At 36.2% G+C, this 21,106-nt stretch overlaps 1 protein-coding gene across 3 annotated transcripts in view; it reads right to left on the bottom strand.

Annotated features, from left to right (window-relative positions):
* Positions 1-21,106, bottom strand: part of Dnah3 (dynein heavy chain 3, axonemal) — a 567,072-nt gene that overhangs the window by 13,881 nt on the left and 532,085 nt on the right. For all 3 annotated transcript variants that reach the window (XM_081731270.1, XM_081731268.1, XM_081731267.1), the window contains exon 64: positions 14,133-14,324. In XM_081731270.1, the coding sequence (XP_081587396.1) occupies positions 14,133-14,324 (192 nt within the window). The remainder of the gene's footprint in view (positions 1-14,132; positions 14,325-21,106) is intronic.

Raw genomic sequence — 21,106 nt, forward strand, 5'->3', positions numbered from 1 at the left:
TGTTATTATTCAGTTCAAGATCTTTTGTCGTAATGAATCCTATCGAAGAATTTGAAGCTTAAAATATATAAAACGATAATCATGTCCGTTGTTCTGTATGGTTGCGAAACATGGTCGTTTACTGAGAGAAGAGCGTACACTGAAAGTATTTGAGAATAAGATCCTGAGATGAATATTCGGACCCAAGAGAAACGGGAATGGAGAATGATGGAAATTTCATAACAAGGAACTACATAATTTATACCGTTCACCGAACATTCTTAGGGGTAATCAAATCTAGAAGGTTTAGGTGGGCATGCCATGTAGCCAGAATGGAAGAAAATAGGAACGCTTTCAAGGTTCTAACTGGAATTCCAATCGGAAAACGACCATTAGGAAGACCTAGGCGCAGATAGGAGGACAATATTAAGATGGATCTCGCAGAATTAAGAATACAAAGAAGAAACTCGATCCAGTTGGCTAAGGATATTAGTCGATGGAAAGCTTTTGTAAATGCGACATTGAATCTGTGGGTCCCATAAACCATAGAGTTAGTATCTAAAGAGCAAGCTAACTATAAACAGGGAGTACACGAGAAATTCTGAAGAAAAATGACGAGTGTACGTATGTTCGCGAAAATCCTTCCTTTCTAAGACAGGTAACAAAACACTTGGATGAAAATTTCGCAGACAAACAAGATAGCTCTAAAGACTCATTTAGATTAAAACAGTAAATGAGCTAACAGATTACGATGCCACTATAATAATGTAAACACCTGGACTAGCACTAGTGAAAAGCTTTACGTTAGGATTTATTTATTTTCATGTCTGAGGAATGCAAGTTCATGTCTCCATCAGAAAATACAAAATGCTTAAAAACAATACTTTGTAAATACTTTACATTCAAATGAAGATATAACATAATAATAATATTAAAATAACAACTTACATAATAGTTTTAGAACTTTAAATCTCGTTTATAATATTTTTGCTGAACAGGAACAGTAATTTCTAATCTCAGTCTTACACAGAAATAATTCATTTAAATGTTATATGTTATATAACAGGTGATTATGTAGCAATAATTTTACCTGTTTTAAAATTGAAAACTTGACGTTTGTTTCGATAATAGCTACATAATTAATAGAAAGCTTGCTACTATCCTATTTGTTGTCTTCTGGGCTAAATTGAAGACTCTGGTGACATTTTCTTCCCCTGAGAATTTATACATTGAGTTATGGATGAGAGATCCGTTTTCTGCAGTTTATCCGACTTTTTTCAGTGAAAGAAAAGAAAGATGTTCTTGAAACTCTTAAATCAGGAAACTCTTGAATTTAGAATTAGGAATATCTATTTGATAAATTTTTGATTGGTGCGAATGACGGACGCTTTCCTCGTATCATTGCAAATAAGATTTGATTCCTTTCTCGATTAATTATTTATATAAGAATGGTTTCTTACCCACGGTTGCCCCCAAAAATAAATACTTCAATAGACTAAATTGAAGCTGAGATTCTTCTTGAAACTTTTAATTGCATAACCGGATTTCGCAAAGGTTTAAGATATTTATAATACCAATTCTAGCAGTTTGATTAAAATTTTATTTAGAAATATATATATATACATTTTTTTTTACTTTAGGAATGATAAAAAATGGATCAAAAGACTGTGATCTTGACCAATAATTTTAGGAATTATGTAAAAAAAATGCATTTAAAAATTGCGATCTTGGCCAATAATTAGCTTTTGAATCAGGGGCTACAACATTTTTGAACAGCCATTAAATCGAGTTTTAGTATTTTGTACTGAATAAGCACATCATACTGAGTTAAGTGATAGTTTGGGTTTGGCTACACCATATCTACTTTTCCAGACATAAGGTGTACAAGAATATTTTTGATTGAAATATATTGGATGTTTTGATCCAAACATTACAATAGCAGTAACACATAACACATAAAATCTAAAAGGAAATCTCGGAGATCGTTAATTACCTCATTCACACGAATAGAAGCAAGAATACGGGCACTAAATCTAGGAAATGGGTGCTTTTTCTTATCTACAAAGAATTGCTGAATGTCATTATGCCCTATCATTGTTATTTCTGCTCCCGTATTTAAGATAAACGTAATTAGTTTACCCTCACGAGTTAATGTGGGCTCTTAATGCAGCGTTCTGTGTTCTGTGCAAATTTATTTGAAAGATTACATTTGATTTGCAATTGACTCCTGTGCCACTGTAATTTAAATGTCTTCAACCGAACCTATCATCTAGCTATTTAGTAAATCACTTTACAAATACTATCAATTACACACACACACACACAAAAAAAATAATATTTCACTGCCTAATTCGTCGTAGTTCGCATTTATAAATTACAAATTATTATAGCAATTGCTCATCTTTTTCTTTCTAAGATTTTGTATTGTACTTGACAAACCTTTGAACATTTATTGCCCAACAGTTATCTAACTTGAGAAATTTCTCAGTTTGTTTCTGATAATTTGTTTCTATCAACAATATGATATTTCATAATTTATTAATGTTCTTAACTTGTCCGATTGTATATGTAATAACTTTGCTTATAACAAAAGGGTAGAGGTCCTTAATATCACTCGGACAGTTAGATTCAGCACTTGTACTTCCCTCACTCTTTCTTTAATCACAAGATATTCAGTGGTGCTATTCAGCCGGTTCGCACCGGTTCTCTAGAACAGGTTGTTAAAATATTTTGAGTTTGCAGAACCGTTTGTTATACCAAGACCTAAGCACGTACACACATACACGCCTGAGATATCAAGAATGTTGCTCAGATTTCAAGAGTAAGAACTGGGATCATATAAATGAAATGGTGAAGGTGAAGGTTAAATATAAATAACCCTATGTGAAGCGCCATTATTTATATTTGAAACACCATTATCAACAATTGTCGACTCATTGCTGGATTATGGTCTTTCCAATACTTTTTGACGGACAAATCGTTTCCAAGATATGGGGGCGCGGTGGCTCAGTGGTAGAGCGTTCACCTCCGGTGCTTGGGGTCCCTGGTTCGATCCCAGCTCGCGCCGTGTGGACTTTGTGGTGGACAAACACCATGCTCGTGGGTTTTCTCGGAGTTCTCCCGTTTCCTCCTACTTTCTTCATTTCACTCATTTCTCATTATCACCGTCTCCTTTAGCCTAACCGGCATAACCGTGGGACGTTAAATAAAAGATTCCATTTCATTTTTTCGTTTCCAAGATATTTGCAGTACTACACAATTTCGTCAAACCACCTTGTTTTAGGACACTGTGAAGGTTGCTACTGACTACTTGAGGTATCCATCCAGTATATATATATCTACTTTGTATGGTTGTTTCCTAAGAGAATTATATTTATCTATCTACCTATCCATCTACTCTCTCTCTCTCTCTCTCTCTCTCTCTCTCTATATATATATATATATATATATATATATATATATATATATATATATATATATATATATATATATACAGAGAAAGAGGGAGAACTGGTTGTTAAAAAATTAGATTAGAATAGCACCACTGAAGATATTGTACCAGAGGAATCGCGAAACTCTCTTTTTTTTTCTTTCTTTCATTTTTAACATTATCTACACTAGGTATTGTTTCGGACTCGCGCACTCAGATTTGGACTTTTTAGAAGAGAATTAGCCCGGACCCGAAATTGATGACTTCTTACTCATAAAATATTTATTTAAACATTTTAAAAATGAAAATAGTATGTTACACCGGGTTGTTCGCAGATAGAAATAATGCTACTCTCCTAGCAATCCCACGGACACGCCCTCATTTAACGAGCAGCGTGGACCCAATGTGGTAAAGAAGAAAGGGAGGTCACATAACTTATCATGCCCGTCGTATTAACAAAAACACCACCCAAGTCAAATAAAGGTAAGAACAGAAAAATTACAATTTTAAACATTTTATATGCCATATTATACTTTTTTAAATATAAAAATTAACGAAATACTTAGACACAAATAAGTCGGGATAGTGCATATCTACTTCAAACCAAGGAAGAAGTCTACTAATCATCCTTATACAAAACTCCAACCAACCATTTGCAAGTCCTGCAACCATCCGCAAGTCCTGCAGCAGAATTCGCTTAATTAAAGAGCAGGAAAGTAACATGCGAACTGGTGAAAATGAATGATGAGTGGAGTTGTCTTCTCAACAGAATTCCAATAAACTAACAGAACAACTCGCCACTGTTAGCTTACACAGGCTACACTATGTGGAGGTAGTACTTTGTAGCTCAGTAGTAGTAAAAAGTAATGAAAAGTGTGAATAAGAGTTCAGCTGCAGAACACTTATAATGTAGATTATACTTGCACTTAATTAAAAAAAAAACTGAGACAAAAAAATCATTAATAATAACACAAGTTACCGTGAAGGAACAGCTGAAGAAAAAGGTTGCAAATCTGAATTTGTAATTTTACTATTTCTCGAGTGAAAGTAATCAGAAATTTATCTTATCACGTAAAAATCACGTAAAAACATTACAAATTCAGATTGTAAAATGTTTAAGGTAACTTATTCTACAGTATTATTAGCATTTACAGGAAAAACCGTTCAAAGATGAGACATACAAATAGATAGATTAGATTGAGCTGAACAAAATGATAGAATATAACTGATTGAAAATTCTCATGCGTAGTTTTCGAGTAAATCGTTTTCATTACGACAGTAGCAAAATAACAATACACAGTATAGTTAATGAGATATAATTGAAAATAATCGTTAATGTGGAACTTATAACTTTTGTTTAACCATAATATCGTAAATGGATGAGACATATATCAATCAGTGGATCACAATGAATTGCACAAAATAACAAAGCTGAAGGTAAATGCTCATGTGTAGTTTACAAGGAAAACTAATTTCATGTCATTAAAAAGTATGTTGTTCGTTGCGAATGACAACTGATATTTTTTCTTCTGCCGGAACAGACTGCTCTTTGTCTTCTACTAACGGCAGCACACACACGCTTCTAACAGTGATGCATATACTACTTATAATGATTAATATAATTTTTAACTTAAAACTACATAGTGGGCTTCATCGTAAAGTGAAATCACTTATATATATATATAGACCCCCAGTTTACTCGGCCTAGGGCCTCGCATTTCTTATCTATCTCTTTTGCATCAAAAGTGAATTTCTTGAACTTGCTTTTCATATTTCCTGAATATGCTCATGCGGGGGCTTCGCCCTCACAAACTGTCTTTGCTCGGCCTACGGTCTCGCACCTCTTGAACCCACAATTATATAGTTTCTTTTCCTATTTCAGCTATCTAAAAGATAAGATTTTGTATCTCAAGAAAACGTCCATTTAAATAACATAGGAATTTCTTCATCCCTTTAGTTCCCTAAAAAGTTAAAAATATTCAGTTTTGGCAATTTTCCTGTCGGTTAGTCCTGGAAGGCTACAATCATGCCAAATTTCATCATTCTAGTCCTGCCGGAAGTCCCTAAACATTTTGGTGTGTAGGAGACATCCTATATAAATAACATGGGAAAGATTTTTCAGTTCCCCACAAAAGCACACTATGGTTGGAAATTTTTATTTCTGATGATTCACTTAGGTAACGCTAACAAAAACTTACAAGCATACCGAATTTCAAGTTTTTATTCCAATTCTAAGTGCTTAAAGCATGAGATTATAGGTCAAAAAAGTCCCATTTAAATAACATGGGGAAATTCTCCATACAATCTTTCGACCCTTTCCAAAAATTAAAAATATTAACTTTTGGCAATTTCCCTGTGGGTTTGTTCCGAAAAGCTACAATCATGTCAAATTTAATCATTGTAGCCCTATAGGAAATGCTCAATAATTTATGTCAGCTCATGTAGTTTCATATATAGTTAGGTAGTTAGGATATATATACATGGTCTTTCATGTAAAAAAAAAAGTGCGGGAAGACAATCTCGACATCATATTGTGAACGACATTATTTGTAGAGCCCTCGTATCAGCGGGAGTTCCTTCAATAAAAGAACCAAATGGTTGTTGCCGCTCTGATGGTAAAAGGCCTGATGGCATGACCTTGGTACCGTGGAAAAATGGAAAAGCACTAGTTTGGGATTTCACATGTTCCGATACGTTTGCTCCTTCCAACTTACCCCACTCTTCAATTCAGGCAGGTCTCGTCGCCGCACACAGAGAATCAGACAAAAGACTAAAATACTCAAACCTATTGGACAAATATTGGTTTGTAACAGTAGCAATAGAAACCAGCGGGTCTTGGGGTCACGAAGAATCTAATTTCATTAATGAAGTTGGTCATCGAATAACAATCAAAACTGGTGATCTCCGAGCTACTGCATTCCTTTTCCAACGTATCAGCATCACCATCCAGAGCGGGAATGTGTTATCGATCTTAGGCACATTACCTCCTGGTAAAGAAGTGGACGAAATTTTTCTTCTATAACCCACAATAAGACGGAAGTAGAGACATCCTAGAAGGCTGACAACCACTTTGACGATGTTCATGAAGAATGTTTTGAATCCAGTTTGGATAAATATAAATTCTTGGAAGTCATGGTTAATAGTAACTTTGGGAGTGGTAGCAACATTATCTACAGATTTTACTTTGTTGCTCAAAATCGTTAAAGACCCGAAAGATATTGTTGACAAGCTGTCCGATGTTTATTTTGGAACAAATATGATGGTTACAGATAATCTATGTATTCTTAGATGTACTGATAATTGACAAATATTATTATTGGTTATAATAACAATGGTTGCGATAAAATCAAACAGTGATTTTCTGAGAATATTAACTTCTAATTTGTTTTCAAAGTTTATTTATCTGTTATTTTGTTTGTTTCCTGTATCGTCATGGTTTGTTTACTGCGAAAATACAATGTAAATTTAAGTAATAAATAAATCCGTACACATACCATGTCGGTAACTATTGAAGATACGAGAGCAATGATAAGACAGGGTGTCTACTGGAATACCAGAAAGTAAATTCATGACTTTTTCATGACTTTTCATGACCTTTTTGTTCAAATTTTCATGACCATGGCAATAAAAATTTACCATTAGTAATAATAAACCCCTACCATCAGTGGTGCATCGGAACTATGCGGGTTGCTAGTCTTAAATATCACTTATTGTGAATCTTAAAGAAAGAATCTAAAATTCTGCCGCCTTGTGCTCGAGCACAGAATAGCACTTACCTAAATACGGGCCTGCTCTTACCAGTTAATCACTCTATACTGTATTTGAAGTTTTAATTCTGAGTATAATTATCCATCTAGCAGAAATTTGTCTAAAATTAAGCACTCAGAGAACTGCCCAAAGACAAAACAAATTATAAAAGAAATTCGTTTTAAAAAAAATAGATCATCAAATTTAAAATCTGCAAACTCAAACGAATAATATTATTTGCATAAGTCTAAAGGCCCAAAAATACACAATTTACATTTCTTGGAAGTAAAGAAATAGCAGATCACAGAGTTGGACAGTAAAAAGTTGTTACTATATTACAGAGACTAGAAGATGAAATGGGGAGCAGCTAGGAAGACAGTATAAAGTACCAGTTAGCCAGCACTAACTGGTGGGGGAAATTCTCACAATTACTGACCTGATACAACTGTTTCAGTACATGCAGTATGAGGTATAAAAGTATGAAGTATAAAAATATACTCTGAGATTTCAGATTTTCATGACCAGTTGGGTAAATAAAGGACTTTTTCATGACTTTCATGACCACTAAGCAAAATATATGACTTTTTCATGACTTTCATGACTTTCATGACCAGTAGACACCCTGTAAGAGAGTAATGTCGTTGGAAAGTATGTGTTTTCAATCTAAAATGTTGGAATTTTCGAAATTGGGTCAACCGTTTGAGCTCGACACTGGTAAAGCACAATGGTAAAGAAAAATGCAACATTGCCACGTCTTTGTTGGACAACAATGAGGGTACGTTTGTATGGTTTGAAGTATCCTGAATAAAGAAGAATAGAAAGGACGGCCAAAATGAAGAATATGAAGAAGGATCACACGCAACGTCAATCCAAGGCAGTGGCGTCACCATCAGAATGGGAGGGGACAGGTACGAGAAAGAAACAGAATTGATTTTTTTCACGGCAAACTGGTATTAACTGTTCAATGATGTCAACGAGTTTAGACAAGAGGACAGTTGAATAAAATTAGAAAGGATCTAAGCGGCAAACTCAAAAAACACAGAAAAGTCGATAAACATGAATTATCGCAATACAAGTTAAACGGATACTGTGACTATGTGAGTACTTTAAATCAGAAGCAACAACTTTTAAGCTATAAACCTTTTACAAACGTATTCTGCTTGGTACTAAGACAACTTTGAACGATACAATTCAATTCTACTTATTGCGGTATTTAGATCATGTCTCATTATTCAATTGTTGTCTCGTCTAGGAACAGAAGCTCCAGTTTTGAGTTTAACGTCCCTTTCAGCAACGAGGTTGTATGAAAGTGCCAGTTTCCAAATGAATTCAAACGAGACAGATTAATTATCTCGTACCTAGCCGCTGGTGTACGGGTATCGTGCCTGCCTGCCACATGGCATTTGGATAGACCAAACGTGAGTATGAACCCTACTTTGATGGAACATCCTGACTAAGGTTTTTCCTGGTTTTCCTCAGTCAATCGGGTGCATGCCGGGATGGTCCCTTCTCTCAGGCCAGGGCAGCTTTCTTTACCAGTTCTGGATTCATCTAAACGGCCGATGTGTCCTCAGAGTGGAGGCACTATCTCCTTGTGTCATTTCCTTGAACAAATAAATAAATAAATAAAGTTTCTCGACTGGGGAACACCATTGTTCAATTGTAGGTCTCGTCTCAACTTGTAAACTTGTTGTCTCATCTCATTTCGTTGAATGATTGTCTAGTGTCGTGTATGAATGTTTGGAACGAGAAGAGACACAAAAATGTTCTGGTCTCGTGAGCAATACTACTTATGTGATTGGAAAGGAATTAAAAATGTAGAAGCCAGCTATTTGAGATGTATCATTCCAGCATTCGTCTGATGGGCAACAATGACATACCATCCTTCTTAGTTTGACAAATGAATGACATCAAGAGAATGAAAGTCATGCAAGGGGTACCAGTACTCGTCATCTACTTGTTAAATAAATGAAAGACATAAAAAGTGTATTGGTTCAAAAGACACTGTTACGCAATTTAATAGGAGGCTGAATTCATCTCAGTGTCACCAGACACGAGAGCCCTTAAAAGTGAACCAATGCCCTGACCAAGGTTTGAACCATGGCTGAATGAATAGCCTTTATCGTAGTCAGACGAGTTACGGACTAAGCCACGGCGAACTGTATAGAAACTGGGAAATAATCGAAATGAAAAGGAAATGCTTGAATTGGGACCACAGTAATCGAATGTGCGTTAGTTGATGGGAAATTTCGTTGAAGGTAGACAGAAGCAGGAAGAGAGGAAATCATTAAATATTGCAGAAAGAGCCGCTGAGCGATAGATAGTGCCATGATACGCCTATTTTGCCCAAGTGGCAGTGTCTCACGTAATAAAGCACGAGCAACACGCCACTACTAGAAAAATGTCTGTCCAAAGAATTCTGCGCAAGCATCATTTTCACCCCTTCAAGGTACATTTCGTGCAGGAGTTGCATGGAGATGATGTCGACCGACGATGTGAATTCTGTGAATGGTTTATACGCGCACAACATAAACAACCCAATCTCACGGCTAACATCATGTTTTCAGACGAGGCCACATTTCATCTTAATGGAACTGTTAACAGACATAACTACGTGTATTGGGCAGACAACAACCCTCATGTTGCCGAAGTTTCCCATAATCAAGTTGATTATCGTATAAATGTGTGGTGTGCAATTCACGGTAATGTTCTGGTGAATACAGTTTTCCTAGGGACAGATTAACAGGTGAATCCTATAAAAACCAGATGCAAGCAATACTGGAACCTTATTTGGACAACTTGTCTCTCGCAAACCGCCAGCACTTTTACAACCAAAACGATGGTGCGCCACCGCACTTTAGTGTCGATGTTCGACAATGATTAGAAGCAGCAGTTCGTTGACATCGCTTCGGGCGTCGAGGTCTGGTGAGATGGCCACCGATATCGCCTGATTTAACACTACTTGATTTTATTCTGTGGGCCCATTTAAAATCCGTTGTTTACAGGGATCGCCCATATACAATTGCTGCTCTACAACAGAATATTCGCGAAGCCTGCGCTGCTATTACAGCCATTGAGATTCTGCAACGGGATAGGGCCACTTTGCGACACGGGATAGCTTAAAAGTTGTTACTTCTGATTTAAAGCACTCACATAGTCACAGTATCCGTTTAACTTGTATTGCAACAATTCATGTTTATCGACTTTTCTCTGTTTTTTTGACTTTTGCCACTTAGATCCTTTCTAATTTTATTCAATTGTCTGTCCTCTTGTTTCAACTCGTTGACATCACTAAATAGTTAATACGAGTTTGCCGTGAAAAAATTCAATTCTATTTCTTTCTCGCACCTGTCCTCTCCCATTCTGATGGTGACGCCACTGCCTTGGATTGACGTTGCGTGTGATCCTTCTTCATATCCTTCATTTTGGCCGTCTCTTCTATTCTTCTTTGTCCAGGATACTACAAACCATACAAACGTACACTCATTGTTGTCTAACAAAGACGTGGTAATGTTGCATTTTACTTTACTATTGTGCGCTATACCAGTGTAGAGCTCAAACGGTTGGCCCAATTCCGAAAATTCCAATATTTTAGATTGAAAACACATACTTTTCAACAATATTGCTCTCTTATATTTTTTCGTAACTTCAATAGTTACCGAGATGGCCTATGTGTACGGACTTATGGGACACTCCACATTATATATATATATATATATATATATATATATATATATATATATATATATATATATGTATGTATGTATGGGTGTCTCAAAAGTCCCATGACATAGGGTAAGTCTATTATTATTATCAGAGTTACAACAAAATGTAAGTGGAAAAACCGTGTGCAAAAAAGATGTTTTCAATCTAAATTGAAGGAATTTTTTAAATCGGACGAGCCTTTGGGCTCTTTATACGTCCAATGTTAAATGTAAATGCAACGTTGCCATTTACCTGGATCTACAACATAAGTGAATGAAGTTACTGTATTTTATGCTAACGTGTTGATGGCCAGCCCTCATTTCAAAAATGAAATGCCTCAATTCAGTTTAGGTTGTAGATCCAGTAAATGGCAAGGTTGCTTTTTCATTTAACATTGATCGCATAAAGAGTGTACAGCCCAAACGGTTCGTCTGATATAAAAAATTCCTTCACTTTAGATTGAATACATCATATTTGGAGACGGATTTTCCAGTTACATTTTGTTGTAACTCTGATAATAACAGTTACCCTACGTCAGGGGACTTTTGAGACCATATATATATATATATATATATATATATATATATATATATATATATATATATATCGGGTGTTGCAAAATAAGTGTTACAACTCTTGGGAGGTGACTCCTGCCACTGAGACAAGAAAAAAAGTTCTCTTGAACTTTCGGCTATCGGACATAGTTTCGTATCTACAAGATGCCGAAAGCGTGCGAAAATGACTTTCGGACGCCAATAGTTCGGAAACTATCCAACGTAAAGAGGGCGGGTAAAAAATTCACTGAAGAAGTCATACCTGCTGTATTGAATTTTTCATGTTTCACAATCCTACCATGCACGCGCAAGGGATTCCCCAAAGGAATGTAGGGAGTCCCGGATAATCTGCCAAATGAAAGTTGGTCTAAATGAATATGAATTGATAAGGTTTCTACCAGGTAACAATAATTCGTTTGTATTAAGTCGATATCTGGAACAAATACAAAATGGCGGACACCTTCATGCCCGTTGTGTGTGGTTGCATAATCGCCAGGTACGGATGCTGGCCAACAGTGACGTCTTGATTATTAAGTGTAGCGAATTTGTACTCAAATGCTCTAGAAGGACATCTGGAGTGTCGGTAGAGCACAACAGATGATGCAGGGTGTTTCACATGTGTGGAAACTTTTAACGGAAAATGTCCAGAAATGCACTCATACTCAGTAAACGTGAGTTCAAAGCGTCAGAAATGTAACGATTAGCGTCAAGAACATGAAAGTCATTGCCAACTCACCAATAACATTCCATCAAACCGATGGAATATGATGTGCACGGTTGCATGCCAATAAGGATGCGACAACTGAGGCCAAGTTGAAATTGTGCAAGGGGACTGACTAAGAAACTGGGTAAACTAAAGAAATGTCACTAGTGGGATCGCATGATCGATATTGAAACGTGGCCAATAAGTGTGTTGATATCGACATGTATCCAATGGACAAATGTCAACATGTCCCAGTACTGCTGGCACACCGTCCCACGTGCGAAAAATAGGAAAATAAATACTCGGGTCTTGAATCTGAGGCCGTGGGCTCCCAGTAGGATTGGAAACTGCGAGTACATGAGCGAAAGCGAGCGCTCTAGCCCTGAGGCTCGAGAGAGCCTCACTTTCTCGGTATTAATTTCTTTGAGGAGTAGCCATTTTGTTTGGCAAACGCTCTTATACAGCCTTCCGACATGCTTATGTCTTTCACTTTGTTACTCCGACTGTACAGTTGTAAACAATCATAGCTTTAAGACGTTTCTTCCTATTTCTCATGTCGTTTTATTTTCCATATATATGGTTTCCACCTGTAGTGTTACATGTACCAAATTGGTTCATTTTCGTATTTGTTGAGTTAAGTTTATTTTAACGTCCCGTTCAGCAGCGAGGCTATATGATACGTGGACTTACTGATTAACGTGGAATCCAAACCACATGAGCTCCCACCGGGAATCGAACCCGGGCCTCTCACGCCAAAATCGCGTACGCTAACCGCTTAGCCACGGATGAGTTCTATTTTCGTACTGCCGAAAAGTGCACCAGATGTAATAGTACAATATCGACCTAGTTTTACAATTTTCCTAGTTTTCGCACGTGAGACGGTGTCCCAGCAGTAGTGGGAAGTGTTGACATTTATCCATTAGCTACATGTCGATATCAACACACACATTGGCCACATTTCAATATCGATCATGCGAACATGCGATCCCACTAGTGGTATTCCTTTAGTTTACCCAGTCAACTTGGCCTCAGTTGTCGCATCCTTAATGGTATGCAACCGTACACATCATATTGCATCGGATTGATGCAATATTATTGGTGAATTGGCAATGGCTTTCTGTTCTTGATGCTATTCCTTACATTTGCGACACTTTGAACTCATGTTTACTTAGTATGAGTGCATTTTTTATGGGTATTTTCCGTTAAGTGTTTCCACACAAGTGAATCATCCTGCTTCATATGTTGTGCTCTATTGACACTCCAGATGTCCTTCTAGAGCATTTGAGTACAAATTCGCTACACTTAATACTCAGAACGTCACTGTTGGCCAGCATCCGTACCTGGCGATTATGCAACCACACACAACGGGCATGAAGGTGTTCGCCATTTTGTATTCGTTCCAGATATCGACTTAATAGAAACGAATTATTGTTACCTGGTAGAAACCTTATCAATTCATATCCATTTAGACCAATTTTCATTTGGCAGATTATCCGGGACTCCCTACGTTCCTTTGGGGAATCCCTTGCGCGTGCATGGTAGGATTGTGAAACATGCAAAATTCAATACAGCAGGTATGACTTCTTCAGTGAATTTCTTACCCGCTCTCTTTACGTTGGATAGTTTCCGAACTATTGGCGTCCGAAAGTCATTTTCGCACGCTTTCGGCATCTTGTAGATACGAAACTATGTTCGATAGCCGAAAGTTCAAGAGAACTTTTTTCGTGTCTCAGTGGCAGGAGTCACCTCCCAAGAGTTCTAACACTTATTTTGCAACACCCGATATATATATATATATATATATATATATATATATATATATATATATATATATATATATATATATATATAGAGAGAGAGAGAGAGAGAGAGAGAGAGAGATAAATACACCGTAGGCTAAATGAGACATAATAAATGTAAGTGAATGAAGAGGAAAGATACTGCCCATTTCGTATATAGTCTCGGTGTTAAAAAGGTAAATTACACTCCAAAGAAATAATCAAAACTAACATACCTGTTTCAGTACAGTGTTCATAGAATTCATATATAACACTGGGTACTGTTTGGCGACCTCCTCCAAGTTGAATGGAGGCGGAAGTTTGTTTAAGATATCTGCTGCTATTTCAATAACCATGCTTCCTGATCCACCTTCACCACCAGCAGAAGATACGAGTTGTGTCTGGGTTGCCAAAACACCTTTTAAGAGCTAGGATAATAGAATCAAAATATTACTGCTGCAACACAGGAATGTGATGACGAAAGATTTGACAAAACGTAAATGGATCTACGAAATAAATATGTATGTATACATCATATATTTTCTAATGTGAAATTGTAAAGTTTCCCAGCAAAATGGAAAAATGACTACTTTACATACAACATTTAAACATTGAAATGATGCCAAAGTTTTCAAAAATAATTCAAAACTCATTCTCGTTTTACATTTGCGATAATAAATCTCCTATTGATGTCATTAAATTGTCCAATATCAGGTATTCATTTCTAGTTCTTCCTGTGTGATGGCATGGAAATATACATTTAGCCAGACCTGTACTCAGAAAGGGATTAAAACGGGCATTGCCCACCTTAAATAAATTTTGCCCTCCCCCCTAAAACAGAACGTTGTATAGGGTTGGCCCGAAATCAGATATGAAATTCTTGCAAATTTATTTACCAAATTAAATTAAATTTACTATATTTTACTCATTTCTGAATAAATAAATAAACAAAATAAATAAATAAATAAGAATGCGCTCATTGGCTTTTTCTCATTCTAAGAATCTGAAATTTAAGTAACCTATTGCTGCATCATAACAAGCACCAAAGTTGGGACCAGATACACTTGCAAAGAATAGCTGCATCGAGTTATACAACATTATCTCAAAATAACATATTATAAATAAACTGTAGAGACGGCCCGTAGCTAGGGGGAGGCACTACCCTCTGCGACCACCTTTAGTCCTCTGAAAGTCTCAGATGTTTGTTTAGATAAATATATGTTCCAAAAAATAAGCAGTCAAGAATGTAAGATGAAAAGCATCTACACTTTAGGAATGGCCAAAAATTTTCGGATCTGGATATCCCGGATCCAGTTAGATCCGGATCCGGATCTTGCCGGATCCGGACCTAGATCCGGATCTCGGATCCGAATCTCAGATCCGGATCTCGGATCTGGATCCGAAACTCGGATCTCGGATCTGGGTCCGGATCTCGGATCTGGATCCGAAACTCGGATCTCGGATCTGGATCCGAAACTCGGATCTCGGATCTGGATCCGAAATTCGGATCTCGGATCTGGATCCGAAATTCGGATGTCGGATCTGGGTCCGGATCTCGGATCTGGATCTGAATCTCAGATATTGATTCGTATCCAAACCTACATCTGAAATTGTGATGATAAAATTGAATATCTAAAATTTGTCAAAACTTTTTTCAGATTCACTAATATAGTAGGATGCTGTGCTTTTAAATGTTTCCATAACACGTTTGTGCTACCTTTGTTCTTTATGTTATTTTAACCTTGCAATATTTACTTTCTTATATAAACTTTCTTATTTTCTCATATACAAATGAAATATCTTTTAGATAAGACCCTTCTAATCGCAGGAATACTGGACAAAACAAACTCTTTATTAATAGTAGTTTCTGACTCACTAGAGTCCAACCATCAACAAATCTTTCACTTCGAAGGTACAACAAAAAATATAGACTGGTTGGCGTGGAACAACAGTAGATCTTTAAACATACACACGAGAATTTCAGGAGAGCGATATGGTTGTGTAGTATTATTAGTATTAATAAAAGTGTTCGTTGTATGACTTTATTACCTAACTTATGGCTTGCCCTTCTGAGGTCAGGAGTTTGTTGAAGGAGTAAATATAAAAGAGATTTCTGTTATTTCTTCTTCACCCTCCAAGTTTCTTTAATCATACATTGCAGGACGTAACCAAAACATATCCATGCATCGTATCCTTGAAGCGTTTTGTGTTTTGTATATTAAAGTGTTCAAAAATATTTAACATATTCGCATTTGTTCATGTGATCTCAGGTTCAATTCTCGGTGGAACATACATAAGAAAATTGAAAGCTGAAACAATATGAAAATAGTATTTAAAAGTCAGGAAATTAATATTAAAACTTTAGCTATCTATTGGGACTGTAAGGCTATAGTTAAATTAACCCACACGTTTCGTGAAGATATATTAAGTCGTTATTGTTTATTTACTATAAGCTACCAGATACATCCTCAGAGGCCACTTTACACTGTAATAATCAACAGATGAAAACATTGGGAAAGGAATGGAAGGAAGGTCTCCAGAGCCTTAGATCAAGGTACTAACCTGGCATTTGCCCAGTATAACTGAGGAACAACCCTGGAAAACCCTCAGTCAGGATAGCTGGTCTCCGAATTCGAACCCGGTATAATCCAATTGCGAAGCAAGAATCCTAACAAGTAGCCTGAGCTCACTCCGTATTATTATTATTATTTAATTAACGTAATGTTCTAAAATTAGTGCAAATTAAACACTACTTTCTTTATTGCTGATGATATAGTTAATAAGCCTACATGAGACATCAGTCTCCCATTAAATAGGCCTTGCTTAAGAAAGAATACCAGAACTGGAATTCAGGAAGCGGGGGTGAAGAGATTAATGAGGATGAGGAAACTATGTGCGATGCAAAAACTGAGAAATTATGACTTCATCACAGATATATTCACTTACATACGTCAATTAATATTTCTCTGATACAGGGCACTCTACTTTCTATAGTGGCAGAAAAATGGCCCGCTTTTGTAAACGAACACATTAAGCACGTGCATATACGCGCAATATCCGTGCAAAGAAACATAGGTAAAACTAGAAAAAAAAAAAATAGGGAAAGCGAGGGGAAAGTGATAAAACGCCATTCAGCTTTTTTAAAAAAGCTGAAAATAACTTAGAGCTACGAAAGACGCGAGGCGAATTTTATTGAAATGATTGTTTTTCCTTAGTGATTAGTTGTGCTAACTATGAACATGAATTAAAAAGAAAACAAGTAGCTAGCTCTGAGTTTCGCAAACTGGTTGAAAAGAAAATATTGGATAAAATTTAATAATAAAGAAGGCATTTATGATAATTAAAACAAATTAAATTCTTGGCACGACAGTCCTTTGGTTCCTACCATCGGGCTTACGTTCATTTGAAGCGGGATTTGAATCCAAGACATTTACAGTAAAAGGATCCACAGCCTAATGCCGCAGACCACTCGACTATGGCTGTCGGGTTTTCTCGGCTAATCTGTAGCACATTTACAGTAACTGATTATTTTAAAAGTTGCTCCTAAATACTGACAATCTAAGTTTTATGTATCAAATATTTCCTGCGATAATACCATACACTCTCCGACTTCTATAGACGAAAAGCTATAGTTACCCACATTATCTAATACAGAAATAAGTTCTGATTCTCTAATAGCTGCTGATGGTGATAGTCAAGGTTCACCGAAGCATGATCCCAAACGCAAATTTCTCGTGTTCCTCAAACTACATGCGGAATTAGTGCAAGTGCCTTCCGCTCGCATTACCTAGGTACAAACGCAATGGCGTATTTAGGGGAGAGGCTTCCGGGCTTAAGCCCCCCCCCCCCCGAAATCTTACTTACTATAGTAAACTATATGAAATATCTTGCAGAATTTTCACATTTTCAGGCAAAGCCTCCCCCCGAAAGTTAGCAAAGCCTCCCCCCGAAACAAAATCGTAAATACGCCACTGTACAAACGGCTACGATCTTGGAACTAGCACATGTTTCGGTTTCCAGATCTCAAATATTTATATTTCAGCCTGATTCTATGTATGAATCCGAAATTTCAAATCTAGATAAGAGGCACCAAAATTCATAGTTTATTCTCGGTGCTCATATTGTGATTTACTAAATAATTATTAAATCTAATTGTAGGATATATTAAATACATTTGATATTTTGAGCAGACCGAGCAAGATAAATATACGTAAAAAGTAGTCAATACTTGTCTTAACTGTTTATGTTTTCTTAACTGTCAATGAAATAGGTGCATTGAGGAATTTTAAATATTCATCTCGGTCCTGCAACCGAGTGGAACTAGATCGACATTCGAACTCTCATCCGGATCATTTTTTTTTCTTAAGTAAGCCAAACGTTTGATCTTTAGAGTAGAATGAAGGAAACAAATAGACTTGTCAATATTCGTCTTAATTTTCTGTTCTCTTCTTCACTGTCAGGACTTCGTGAAATTACTTTCGGCGAATTTTAAATATTCAAGTTTATCATAATTTGGATGGGATGTGGGTTTGGATAAGAATCAAGATCCGAGATCCGGATTTCGGATCCAGATTCGAATTTCGAACCCAGATCCGAGATCCGAATCCAGATCCGAGATTCGAGATCCGGATCCAGATCCGAAATCCGAGATCCGGACCCAGATCCGAGATTCGGATCCAGATCCGAAATCCGAGATCCGGATCCAGATCCGAGATCCGGATCCAGATCCGAAATCCGGATCCAGATCCAAAATCCGGATCCAAAGGATCCGGACCCAATCAGATCCGGATCTTCGGATCCGGCCAGATCCGGATCCGGCCATCCCTACTACACTTCTGTTACAGATTGCACAAATAATGAATAAATGAACAGTTTTGTGGTACTCTATGACGTTTGTCATTGCCTACTCAGCATTAATTTCTGCTTCCTGAAAATAAAATAATAATAATAAAAAAAAGAAGTGGCTACGGGTCTGCATTTAGCTTTTGAAACGTCATTTTAAAAATCAACTTTTATGATACTGGTAATGAAATTAATTTTAAAAATGACGTTTTATAAGCTAAATGCAGACCCGTAGCCACTTCGATTATTTTAAAAATTAATTTAATTACCAATATCATAAAAATTATATACATATACAGGGTGTAACATAAATGCCGCTTCGTTTTCGAGAAACAGGGTGTTCAAATGTCGAGTCCCTTCAATGGCTCACTACGGAAAAGTGAATGGAAATGTTCAATATTACAGGAATAATACAACCAAGTGGAATTATGCCTGTGCAAGTACATTTATACTAACATAGGAAATGCAACTAATCAACATTTGAGATTATTGGATTGTCAATGTTGTCAACCTGGTACAAAGTGTTGTTTTCAAATAGCACTAGACATCCACATTTTAGCATACGATTGCTGACATCAAAACGTTCCTAAACATGGGACACTGTCTTCCCAAGTTTATGTGTGGTTTAAACGAACGCTGTGGCCTCCATCGAATACCTTTCTCAATTATTTATCTTTGAACCGCTGTTTGCTATTGTGCGCCGTTAATTGACTTCACATTTGGACGCCTTGTCTTTCGAAAACGAAGCGAAATCCTTCCCATGTTTAGGAACGTTTTGAAGACAGCAATGATATGCTAACATGTGGACCTCTAGTGCTATTTGAAAACATAACACTCTGTACCAGGTTGGTAACATTGACAACCCAATGACCTTAACTGTTGATTAGTTTAATTCTCTATGTTACTGAAAATATATTTGCACAGGGATAATTCCACTTGATTGTATTATTCCTGTAATATTGAACATTTCCATTCACATTCCCATAGTGAGCCATTTGAGGGACTCGACATTTGAACACCCTGCATCTCGGAAACAAAGGAGCATCGGACCCATGTTTATAGACTAAAATAGTGATGTCGTCATTTCCTCTCCGTTACCATGGTGATCGCCATGTTTTTTCTATACAAACGCGTGGAGTGAATGGTGTAATTTAAAGTCTAGTACAAACAGACAACGGCTGTATTTTTATTTACAATTATAAAATATTTTAACAACTAATAAAGTTGATGAGAAAGGGTACAGATTTAGAATATGGAAATGTTTTTAGCAAACTACGAGTAAAATCAAGAAAATTCATAAGGAAAGACATATCTAAGGAACTTATTTCTAAAAGCGCCACATCTCTAAGTGATAAGATAGAAATCAAATAATTAATCTAAACGTTATTATCATGTAATTCACCTTAAGAAGCAATTATACACAATATAAACTCCCTAACGTGCAAATTGACAAACTCTCGGCACAAGGAAAAGTAAAAATATACGATTTTTTAAAAGAAAAAATATATTTTAGAACAATGTTAATTCTATTGGGACATTTACTTTTCATAGGCCACTCTTCATAATGGAAGAGCACAATATTAATGCCTACAATATACCCCCCCCCCAAAAGCCTTTGGAAAATTTTCAACCCGGACGATCAGTGGATATAAATAAGATCTTTTCTTATATTCCTTATCAACTTTTTAAAAAATAGAAACAGTATAATAAGAAAACATCCAATTATGATTGGTTCAGCATAATATTCTAAACAACTGTTAAACATTAATCCTGTCCACGTATGTAATGTTATGAAACTTATATTAATGAATCAAAATTTTTCAAGAATTATTTAAGGTTAATATCTGATCATGAACAAGATGAGTACATTTGTTTTATCTTTCTTTTTCTATATCTCTTTTTTAGTTTCATTGATTAGTAATATTTAAAAAACATAAATATTTCATTCAGTCTAATGTTCGCAATTCAGAAATATTTAATCACTATTTTCGTTTTGCATTTAGATCCTACGTATTTATTTAAGCTACTTGTTGTTTAGAAAATAAAATGGCAATCACCATGGCAACGAAAAGGATGTGACGTCACACTATTTCAGTCTATAGTAACATTTTTATTTATCTGGATGTCCTCAATCACCTCGTCATTTGGATCATGCATTTATGTTACACCCTGTATATAATTTCATGAAACAAGTATTAAACAAGAAGTGCACTGTATTCTACTTATTATTATTATTATTATTATTATTATTATTATTATTATTTTCATCAAAATTTCTCGACCTTGAGAATGAGTGGCTGATATTCATTACTGGAGAATATTGTTTATCTTTGGTATAACGCATGTTGGCCCTACAAGAACATCAGGC

The sequence above is a fragment of the Thermobia domestica genome, chromosome 11 (genome assembly GCF_964235325.1).
Source record: "Thermobia domestica chromosome 11, izTheDome1.hap1.1, whole genome shotgun sequence".
Classification (NCBI taxonomy): domain Eukaryota; kingdom Metazoa; phylum Arthropoda; class Insecta; order Zygentoma; family Lepismatidae; genus Thermobia; species Thermobia domestica.